At 37.0% G+C, this 12,317-nt stretch overlaps 1 protein-coding gene across 3 annotated transcripts in view; it reads right to left on the bottom strand.

Moving 5' to 3' along the window:
• MKLN1 (muskelin 1) overlaps positions 1 to 12,317 on the bottom strand; it is a 194,390-nt gene that overhangs the window by 74,258 nt on the left and 107,815 nt on the right. For all 3 annotated transcript variants that reach the window (XM_047851006.1, XM_047851005.1, XM_047851007.1), the window contains one exon: positions 6,638 to 6,750. In XM_047851006.1, the coding sequence (XP_047706962.1) occupies positions 6,638 to 6,750 (113 nt within the window). The remainder of the gene's footprint in view (positions 1 to 6,637; positions 6,751 to 12,317) is intronic.

The following is a 12,317-nucleotide window of genomic DNA, read 5'->3' as shown; positions in this document are numbered from 1 at the left end:
ATCATGACCTGAGCAGAAATCAAGAGTCAGATGCTTAACTGACTGAGCCACCCAGGAACTCCTCAAAACAATTTGTTTATTTATTTATTATTATTTTTAATTATTATTGTTTTTTAATGTTAATTTATTTTTGAAAGAGAGAGAGACAGTATGAGCAGGAAACGGAAAGAGAGAGAGGGAGACGCAGAATCTGAAGCAGGCTCCAGGCTCTGAACTGTCAGCACAGAGCCTGATGTGGGACTCAAACTAATGAACCATGAGATCATGACCTGAGCCGAAGTCGGATGCTTAACCAACTGAGCCACCCAGGTGCCCCACAAAATAATTTTTAAAAAGAAGAATAAAGAGGTCTTGTATTACCTGACCTCAAGAAGTGTCATAATGGTATATGAGCAGACCAAAAGATAATGGAGCAGGCTAGAGGATTCAAAAAGAGACATATACTTATATGATCAATTGATTTTTGACAAACACGCCAAAGCAATTCAATGGGGAAAGAAGATAGGGGAGCAACCAGAACTTTCATACATTTCTGGCAGGAATATAAAATGGTATAATCACTTTGGATAAAGCTTTAGTAGTTTCATCAATAGATGCTAAAGGTGAAAGTTTGATGAGTAATAGGGTATTTTCATAATCTCAAGATGTCTCCTCACAAATTACATATTAATTATAGAGGGGGAAAAATCTGGAGGGCACTCTCCTTAAACAAGTGATCGAAGGTACCAGACAAGCTGACACAATGCGCCTCCTGACAGGATATACTAAGGGCTACCCAATGTCATCCACATGGTATTCCTGCTAAAAATGCTCAACCTAAATCCAATCCCAAGGAAAGAAGAGACAAAGCAACTGAGTGACAGTCTACAAAATAATTACTATGTGTTCTTCAAAAATGTCAAGGTCTAGAAAGATAAGGAAAGGTTGAGGAACTATTCCAGACTAAAGGAGACTAAAGAAACATGACACTGAAATGAATGCATGATCATGAACTGAGTCTTGGTCAGGGATGGGGGTTGGGAGTGACAGTGGGACACATATAAAGGACATTACTGAGGTATTACATGACTAGTGTCTATATCTAAAAAGGGTCTGTGGATTAAATTAAAGCAGCAGTTCTCAGTGCATTCTGGGGTTTCCAAGATACTTCAGGGAGTCCACACAGTTTTCCTTTGTTTGTTTGTTTGTTTGTTTGTTTAATACCACCACTAAGGGTAAGAATTTTGTCCTTTCACTCTTATTATCTTTTGAGTGTCCATGAAACTTTCCAGAGGCTACACAACTTCTGATATAATCACAGATTGGATACAGAAGCAGATATGAATCCAGCTGCCTTCTGTTAAGCTGAACATTAAAGAGATTTAGAAAACTATAAAACAGGGGCACCTGGGTGGCTTAGTCAGTTAAGCATCTGACTCTTGATTTCGGCTCTCATGGTTTGTGGCTTTGAGCCCTGCGCTGGGCTCCACACTGCAGTGCAGAGCCTGCTTGGGATTTTCTCTCTTTCCTTATCTTTTTGCCCCTCCTCTGCTCTCTCTCAAAATAAATAAACTTAAAAACAAACAAACAAACAAACAAACCCATACTTAAAAAACAAAAGAAAACCGTAAAACAGTGCTACCTGACACGAGGTGGTTATTTCCAGGAAATGTACCTTATGTGACTGAGTTACAAGCTGACCTAGTTGCTTTCTCCATGGAACACTATATTCACTTGAAAGAAAATTAACAATCCAAATATGGTTATCCAGACATTATGGCTATGACAGGCATTTTCTGAAAAATGAAGTATGTCATTTTGAAGGAAAACAGACAAAATTTGTACCCAATGATAAAAGCAAATTTTATTAAAATTTTTAAAAATACATATTATTAATTTTAAAAATTATTAAAAATTAATTTTAATGACTTTTATTATTAAAAACATTTTAAATAGGCTTCATGCCCAGCACAGAGCCAACATGGGGCTTGAACTCATGATCCTGAGATCAAGATTTGAGCTGAAATCAAGAGTTGGATACACTTAATCGACTGAGCCACCCAAGGGCCCCATTAAAAGCAAATTTAAGGAAAGAGTGTCCAATGGAAAAAAGACGGTCTCTTTAGCAAATGGTGCTGGGAGAACTGGACAGCAACATGCAGAAGAATGAAACTAGACCACTTTCTTACACGATACACAAAAATAAACTCAAAATGGATGAAAGACCTCAGTGTGAGACAGGAAACCATCAAAACCCTAGAGGAGAAAGCAGGCAACAACCTCGATCTCAGCTGCAGCAATTTCTTGCTCAACACATCTCCAAAGGCAAGGGAATTAAAAACAAAAATGAACTACTGGGACCTCCTGAAGATAAAAAGCTTGTGCACTGCAAAGGAAACAATCAACAAAACTAAAAGGCAACCGACGGAATGGGAAAAGATATTCGCAAATGACATATTGGATAAAGGGTTGGTATCCAAAATCTATAAAGAATTTAACAAACTCAACACCCGAAAAACAAATAATCCAGTGAAGAAATGGCCAGAAGACACAAATAGACACTTTTCCAAAGAAGACATCCAGATGGCCAACAGACACATGAAAAGACGCTCAACGTCACTCATCATCAGGGAAATACAAATCAAAACCACACTGAGATACCACCTCACATCAGTCAGAGTGGCTAAAATTAACAACTTAGGAAACAACAGAAGCTGGCAAGGATGTGGAGAAAAGGGAACCCTCCTGCACTGTCAGTGGGAATGCAAACTGTTGCAGCCACTCTGGAAAACAGTATGGAGGTTCCTCAAAAAATTAAAAATAGAACTACCCTACAACCCAACAATAGCACTACTAGGAATTGATCCAAAGGATACAGGAATGCTGATGCATAGGGGCACGTGTACCCCAATGTTTATAACAGCACTTTCAACAATAGCCAAAGTATGGAAAGAGGCCAAATGCCCATCTACTAATGAATGGATAAAGAAGATGTGGTTTATATATACAATGGAATACTACTTGGCAATGAGAAAGGATGAAATCCTGCCATTTGCAGCAACGAGGATGGAGCTGGAAGGTATTATGTTGAGTGAAGTCAGTCAGAGAAAAACAGGTATCATATGTTTTCACTTATATGTGGATCCTGAGAAACTTAAGACCATGGAGGAAGGGAAGGGAAGGGGAAAAAAATAGTTACAAACAGAGAGGGAGGGAGGCAAACCATAAGAGACTCTTAAATACAGAGAATAAGCTGAAGGCTGATGAGGGCGTGGGGGAGAGGGGAAAGTGGGTGATGGGCATTGAGGAGGGCACTTGCTGGGATGAGCACTAGGTGCTGTATGTAAGCGACGAACCATGGGAATCTACCGCCCTCTGTAAAGAGCACACTTTACACACTGTATGTTAGACATTTGACAATAAATTTTTTTTTTTTTTCCAACGTTTATTTATTTTTGGGACAGAGAGAGACAGAGCATGAACGGGGGAGGGGCAGAGAGAGAGGGAGACACAGAATCGGAAACAGGCTCCAGGCTCTGAGCCATCAGCCCAGAGCCTGACGCGGGGCTCGAACTCACGGACCGCGAGATCGTGACCTGGCTGAAGTCGGACGCTTAACCGACTGCGCCACCCAGGCGCCCCAACAATAAATTTTATTTAAAAAAATAAAGCAAATTTAAAATTTTAAAATTTGTTTTTAAGCAAAATTAGAATTTTTTAAAACTTTTATCTGCCACTGTGATCTTGACTTCTATCTGCCACTTGTGATACTTAAAAGAGTTTTCTAATGAAACTGATAGGGATGTTAACAAAGATGGGGGATTTTGGGTATTGTATAATAAAATGTCAACATTTGGAAGATGTGCAGAACTCAGGAAACTAGTAATTTTCAAGTGGTTGATACATGGGTAAAAAAAACCATGCATGGGTAAAAGATCCACTCAAAGAGCAGATAGAACAATGGATTTTAATGTAACAGAAAATATTAGCTGATATGGTTTGAGTCTATAATGCAATCAACCACTTTTAACAAAACAACCACTTGTCAATTTGGGATATGAGACCAGATCAAAAAAGACCATGTGCAAGTATCTGAAAAGGCTATTAAAATACTATTCTCCTTTCCAGAAACGTATCTATGTGAGGTCCAATATTCTTCATATATTTCACAGAAAACAACATGTCACAAGGGACCAAACAGAGAAGCAGATAGGAGAATCTAGCTGTCTTCCACAAAGCCTGACATTAAAGAAACTTTAGAAATGCAAAACTAAAGAAAAATATATTTTTTTAAACCTTTATAAAAACTTACTTGCATATCTAAATGAACATTTAAAATAATTATTCTAGGAGGTGAACCATTCTATTATCTTTCAATCTCCTAAATGTGTTATTAGATACATATTTAAGTAAATTAAAATGAATTAAATTAATACTGCTTCTTTACTGTACATCATACTTTTAAACCACATGTCTCGAGGTATCATCAAACAATAACTTGTACTCACTGGTACAGAAAATAAAATTAGATATATGAAATACTAACTGTTTAATTTTGGAAGAAATGAATATGAATATTTATGCTACAGCCATATACCATTACTATTTACTTCATAGATCAACAAAAGGTTTTTCAGCATCTATATGAAGAAAACAATAATAAACTATAATAAATCTGAACTCCAGTAATGGGTCATCACTTATCTCTACTGACTTCAAAATAACAGAAACAAAGTATTCTCATCAAAATAAATTCTATATTTTTCCAGTATTAGTTTTAAATATTTATTAATTGCATTCCAAATATTATTTATGACATATATAAATAATATAAAAGTAATACTCATGCCCAGCTTCAAAAGTAGAACATTAATATGACCTTTAAGGCTCCCTGTGAACTAACCCATCTTTTGCCAAAAGAGCCACTCTCCTGATTTTGCATTTATCTTCCCTTGCTTTTCTCCAGCATTAACTTTTCATCTATTGGAGGCAAAAGTTTAAGAAAGAAACCATAATGTTGGAATTAGTGTCAAAAGGAGTAGAGAGGAAGACATGTGAAATGCAATACTGGGTGCTAGAACTCTTGGAACTTACGCACCAATTAGGCATATTCAATGATGAAGAAGGAGGATTTCAGGATGAACCCTAGACTTAGTACTGCAAGAATAATTACAGATGCAATCAACTTGGATTTAAAATAGTTTAAGAGGGGCGCCTGGGTGGCGCAGTCAGTTAAGCGTCCGACTTCAGCCAGGTCACGATCTCGCGGTCCATGAGTTCGAGCCCCGCGTCGGGCTCTGGGCTGATGGCTCAGAGCCTGGAGCTGTTTCCGATTCTGTGTCTCCCTCTCTCTCTGCCCCTCCCCCGTTCATGCTCTGTCTCTCTCTGTCCCAAAAATAAATAAACGTTGAAAAAAAAAATTAAAAAAAAATAAATAAATAAAATAAAATAGTTTAAGAAAAATAAATTAGGAATTTTTGTAGATCACTCTCTATTTTTGTTGAAGATAGAAATAATGACTTCAGAAAACAGTACTTTAATACTGAAAGACAAAGACCATTTTTATATATTTTTATGGGAAAACAAACAGAAATCAGAATTTTAAGATAGCTTTGAAAAGATAAAAACTACTCAAATTAATCAATGAACACCCCAAGTAAGCAGGAGTCCAATTTCCTAGAATTAAAGGCATAGCACCAAATCATTCTAAAATGGCCATCCTGGATTAATAGGAGTGGATTTTGAATTAGGTCTTTTCCCCTCACTTTTCATTTTCAGCTCCTACCATTTTGTTAAGTTTATTTGTCACCTCATAATCTGAAACAGCTTAGATGGGAAGGTACGATAAAAAATTCTAGGGGCACCTGGGTGGCTCAGTTGGTTGAGCATTGGACTTTGGCTCGGGTCATGATCTCACAGCTCGTGGGTTTGAGCCCTGTGTCAGGCTCTGTGCTGACAGCATGGAGCCTGGAGCCTGCTTCCGATTCGGTGTCTCCCTCTCTCCCTTCCCCTCCCCCTCTTGTACTCGGTCTCTCTCTCTCTCAAAAATAAATACTTTTAAGATTTCTATAAAGATTTGGAAAAAATAAATGAATTAACATTTGCTTTATACTAGTGTATAATTATGCACTTCTTTAATCCAAAGCTGTAAATCCAAGCCATCGTATTCACTAAGAAAATGCTTTATGTATGTATGTATGTATCAACACACACATGAATACAATTTTAGTTAAGAATAAAATATACATCATTTGTGAAAACTGATATATATAGTCAAATAATAAGGGGCCAAAATAGTGAAAAAGCAAGGACATTAAAAGCATATTTTTCCAGAGGAAATTAAAATAAGACAAATGCTCAAAGTAAGAGTAGAGGTGACAGAGACATGAGAAAAAAGATCAATACACAGTTACATTTCCAGGCTAACATAGTTAAAAACTATATTATATTCAATACTCATTTCTATTTATCCCTATGAAATAGATTTGTTCATATACCAGTAGTTGAAGAACCAGGTATAGAAGTTCACCTGTTCACCACGAATTCTTCTGCTACTACTGTGGACAGACATGAGAAAGAACTACAAATCATCTGGAAAAGGAAGTGTACACCCACACCCCTATCATAATACAGATGGATGAAAAGTCTGAGAACTTGCCTCTTTCTCAGTGTCTCTAGAGATACATGTCCACTGGTTCTCCTTCACACTGTACGCCCAGAAGTCAGCAAGATCTTGAGTTCCATCCCAGCCACCAAACAAATAAACGGTCTCTATGAAAATTAGAAAAATATGTATAAAAAAAACTTAACGATAAAATTTAAGTAAAGGCACCCAGATCTAGCCTTTGTTTCTAAGATCATTTAAGGCATATCTAAATAAACTTAAAAATGAAATTTGTAAATGGATGGCATTCCAAAATATACCCTAGACTAGTATCTCCTAAACATGGGTATATGGAAAGGCTGCTGTAGGACCACCATTTCGAGAGACTTATAAAAGTACAAATAACTAAGAGACATCCTCAAGATTCTGATTTCATAGGTCTTCAGTGGGTAAGAAGAGTCTGCATTTTTTAAAGTTTCCAGGGTGAATCTGATGTGCAGCCAGTTTAGGACTCTCTGTGTTAGGCTGTGGAAAGTTCACATTTGGCAGTTTCTTAGCAATGCAGCTTCACATCGTTAAAAAAAAAAAAAAAAGGAACCCTAAGGGAAAAGATGGCCTAAAATGCAACATAAAGACATCTCGCGACTTCTGGAAAAAAACAAACAACCCTTCACATTAAAACTATTTCCCTCTATCGCAATATCAAAAACAATGGTTAAAACTAGCTGTGAGTTAGTTAGACACCTTAAGAATAAGGTGATGTACAGCCTTGGCATTCCAATGGAAAATGGGGAAATTTCTTCCAAATATACAATGGTAGGGGTAACTCCTCAGAAATCAACCTTTAAGTCATTCTAGGTATCTTGAGAACTTGGTTTCTTTTAACTCTGAAATGTCTATTATACCCATGGACTGCTGCACTGCAACAAAACAGATTTCTTGCCCAGTGGGTAGTGAAAATCTTTACGCATAACACCATGTCCCATCCACATCCTTCTTTATAATAGTGCCTTTCTTTTCTTCAAATATAACCCCCTTTTAAATGACTCTGTCTACTTGTTACACAAGTCCCACCAATTTATTTGTTTATATTTTTAAGTTATGGCATTTCTTTCCTTTTTTTTTTTAAGTAAACTCTATGCCAACATGGGGCTCAAAGTCACCACCCCAAGGTCAAGAGTCACATGCTCTACCAACTGAGCCAGCCAGGTACCCCCCTTTTTTAAAAAGTTAAATAAGACATACAGGACCACTATAAAACCACCTACTACCTAACTGACACGCCCTAGGCCTACATATGTGGAGGCTGGCATCTAAGTTATGTCCTACCATGAAGGGTTACAATTCAAAGTGCACTTCGAAATACTGTGACACCATTAAGAAAATTCTTGCCACTCACAGAGCTAGGCTTTTGTCTAAGAAATTTTTATCATATTTTCATATAATTTCAAACCCTAAGTGAATTTTCTAAGTGAAATGCCCCATTCTATGCCCCAAGAAGCTAGGGAAATCAAAACAATGCTTCTGGGTAGGAACATACCATTGGGACAGGACCGAGTTCTAGTGCTAACTGGGTAGTCAAATCAAGTACAGGCCACAGAATCTCCCTGGGTCTTAGTTTTTTCACTTACAAACCTCTCAGTGTTGTGGTATAGTTCTTCAGATGTAAGTTACACAAAAACATTCTGAAGGCTATCAAGCATGAACAGCATTTTTACGTCTAAGACATGCACAAAAATAACAAATCCTCTGTGGTTACTAAGTGCCACAGATGCAATAAAAACAGCATTATTGTATCTGATTTCATGTCTAACTCAGTACCTAGAACACTCTGGCTCTGTACAAACGTGAAATAGTGGCAATTATTTTAAACTGTTAAAAAATAATATCTCAGAACTATACAACAATCCATTTTCATTAGTTAAGTAACATTCTGTTTCCCAAATGACATGCGGTGATGCCCAGATACTTCAAGTTTTACAAGAATAAAAAAATTAAAGAATTTTCATCTGCCTTAAAAATTATTTGCCAAAGCTTCACTGTAAATGCAATTAACCCTGATAAATTCTGAGGCCAGGAGAGGGAGGCGATATATAACTAAAATAGCAATAGCAATTGACCTTTTGTTTTATAGTGTTTCTGGGTACCCTTTGGATAAGGTTACCCTGGTTCATTAACTTTAATAACCCTTCCTCTTGGGCTCTGGGTTCTCAATGTTCTTTCTGAAAAGCAGGTCTCTTTGTACGCATAAATTCTCACAGCAAAGAAAACCCACATTTCCACAACAGCCTCATTGATAGCTGAGCAAAATAAAATCTGGCAGAGAGCAAGCATCCCAATGGAATTAATCCAAGATGTCATTCTTGTCTGTGAATGCTTTGTAGTCCCAGTTGAAGTTTAATAGTAAAATTGAATGAGTCGGATGGAAGCAGGACCTTTTGACATACCTGAATGAAATGCATGACAAATTTTTAATTAAATCATCTCATCATTTAAATCATTCAGAGATGAAATATTATCTAGAAATAAACACGAGCAAAAGTATTAATTAATGAGTAAAGGGTATCAAAAACTTTTAAAGATTACAGAAATCACTGGAGAGAACTGTAGGGAGAAGGAAACAGAAAAAACATTATTCGCAACGGGGTCCAGTCTCATGCTTATAGGTTATGTAACAATTCACGTACATCCCTGGGCAGTACAGTCCTCCTCAAGCAGCAGCTCTTTCTCTATATTTTTTTCTTAAAGGAGCACAGGCTATTGTGGCTATCCATTTCTCCCAGCACGCAGAGGATCTTGCTTGGGATCCTGTCTCCCTCTCTCTCTGCCCCTCCCCCTGCTCACACTAGCACGTGCTCTCTCTCAAATAAACATTAAAAAAAAAAAAAAAAAAAAAATATATATATATATATATATATATATATATATATATATATATATATAAAACAGGCACATAAGTCACCATAACGCAGGGCAGCCTAAGTGCCATAAGAAAGGTAAAAAGCACCATGGGGAGTTCAAAAGAGGGAAGAGAGTGTACCTGGTGGAAGGGACTCAGGAAAGGTTTCATGGTGGCAGTGGCATGTGACCTATCCATCAGAAGATGGCTTTGGTGGCAGAATGGGAAACAGAGAGGAGGACTTTTCAAGCAGAGTAAAAAGTATAACAAAGGTACAGAGACAGAAAAACACATGAGAAGTATCTTAAAGCACATGGATTCTAAAGTCAGGCAGATCTCAGAATTAAAGCTCTACCACTGTCGGTCTCCTTACATCCAAAACAGCACACAGCACCTAGTTTATAAAGCTACTGTGAGAGTTAAATTAAATAATGCATGCAAAGTGGTTAACACTGTGTGATGAATAAACGCACTGTTCGATTTAAAAGAACACAAAAGGTTAAAAAGACAGGTAGTGGCCAGATCGTGGAAGGGGTTAAATAACAACATAAAGGCTCCGAACTCAACTCCACAGACCATACAGTAGCTTCAGAAGATCCTAAGCAGACGTGCAACTAGGCCAATTCTGAACGTGAAGCATGATAGGACTTGATCAAGAAGGAGAAGCCGGCAAAAGAGAGGGATTGGAAGTAAAGTGACCAATAACGGCCTAAGTTCAAGATGTCAAACCAATTTCATTCTAAGAGACTGAATCAATGATCAATCAATCTGTTGTTACTGAGGCCACAAAAACTAAAATTCAACCACATTCTTAAGCACAAATCTTTTTGGCACCAGTACTAAATAAACCCTATAGTTACTTACTACTAGCAGTACTCGTATACACATCTTATTTACACTAAAAATAAGGTAGAAATGTTAACAAATCAGTGTCTTAACACCATTCTGCACAAAGAGGCAGGCTTTTTATCTTATGAGCCTGACTGCAGTACCTATCCTCCTACTAATTCTTCTGGGTAAATCTGACTTTACTGTCTGAAAAATCCTCCACAAGATGGCACACTATTTTCGTAATTAGATCCATGCTTCCGCTTTGAAACTGTATGGAATACACATACACTCACATAGCATGGGCCCGACCTTAAATAAAATTTATGTGCCAAAAAGGAGAAGTTAGGAGAAGAGTTAACACGATAGTAAAGGAAGTTACTTTAATTCTTAGTTCAATTAATAATATAGACAATGAGAAAAACAAATGAAATTAAAAAAAAGTTTTAAGAAACACAAATTTATAGTCAAGATAAAAATGAAACCCTGTCAGGGCATTTAATTCAAGAGTTTAATCCTTCTGAAAACGCAGTTAGTAAGACCTTAAATTAACTTGAAAATTTTGAAGAGAGGAATACATGAGAAGGGGAAAGCTGTTTTACATAGTCTTCAACCTTGTCTTCTTTAGCCGTTCCCTTGAACTCTCATGACCCAACAAATTATCAACTGGATTTATCTGCCTCCCTTTTTAAATAGAACCATATTCTTACTATAGCTATAATTACAAAACTATCTTGAGACTGATCCTTTGGTTAAATTCAACATACACTTTCCCTGCTAAAAGGCTGTATTTTCAGTATATATATTTGAATATATTTTGTATCCTTAATTAAGGCTGGATTTCCAGGGTGTCTGGGTGGCTCAGTCAGTTGAGCATCCAACTTCAGCTTAGGTCATGATCTCATGGTCCAGTCCATGGGTTCGAGCCCCGTATCAGGCTCTGTGCTAACAGCTCAAAGCCTGGAGCCTGCTTCAGATTCTGTGTCTCCCTCTCTCTCTCTCTGCCCCTCCCCTGCTCATACTCTGGCTCTGTCTCTGTCTCTGTCTCTCTCTCTCTCTGAAAAATAAATAAACATTAAAAAAAAATTTTTTTTAAGGCTGGATTTCCAGAATTCTTTTCTGGTAACTGTATAAAAGAAAAAACACTCATGACATAGCTAAAGAAATATGGCCAAATGAATGTATTTGTAATTCACAACTAAAACTCATATTCACCTATTTCCTTCAAAAGTTTCTTTAAGGAATTTAAGGAAAATCTATATATGGCACTGTGGAAAGAAAGAAAAGAAAAAAGAAAAAAGGAAGGGTGGAGGGAGGAAGAGAGAAAGAAAAAGAGGGAGGGAGGGAGAGAGGGAAGGAAGAACAAACGAACTTTCATATAATTAGTACAGAATAGTCAAAGGTTCAGATTTCCACAAAAGGGCTCCACCAAGTGACAAGCAACACCCCTTTAATTTCTTTTGTAGATATCAAATACCAGGACTTTGCCTGAGTCTTACAACCTATTCCTGAGAGAGGAAAAAAGGCTGCACGGCACTGCAGGTTCTCAAAATTCAATGAGAGTTCCACAGTAAAGAACTGCCTGGTACAATGGATATTTAAATTTTCATCTGACTTCTTCAGAAGTCTTTCAGACTTCTACACTGAAACAGAACAGACATGCCATTTCTCTCTATAAATTTGCGTTATTTTACCCAGAGCTGAAACATAATTCAGAGTTGAAGAACTGAAGTAGAGAGGTACCAGGTATAGGGATTATAGTCAATAAAACTGACATCCACATTCAAAATAGGACAAATAGGGCAGTAGGACAAAATACCATATTTCTTCTCTACCACAGTAGAAATGATAGAATTCGCTTAGGATGGTAGAAAGCTCTGAAATTAAATAGTAAAATGTATGCCATCAAGTACTTTTTCTAAATAATTACTCCATCCTTAGAGCTGTAGCAAAATGAAAAAAAAAAAAAAACTATAAAGTGGAAAAAAAAAAAGAAAATTTAGGCAC

This window comes from Prionailurus viverrinus, chromosome A2 (genome assembly GCF_022837055.1).
Source record: "Prionailurus viverrinus isolate Anna chromosome A2, UM_Priviv_1.0, whole genome shotgun sequence".
Taxonomy (NCBI): Eukaryota; Metazoa; Chordata; class Mammalia; order Carnivora; family Felidae; genus Prionailurus; species Prionailurus viverrinus.
The sequence above is the reverse complement of the archived record's forward strand: the minus strand, read 5'-3'. Positions and strand labels throughout refer to the sequence as shown.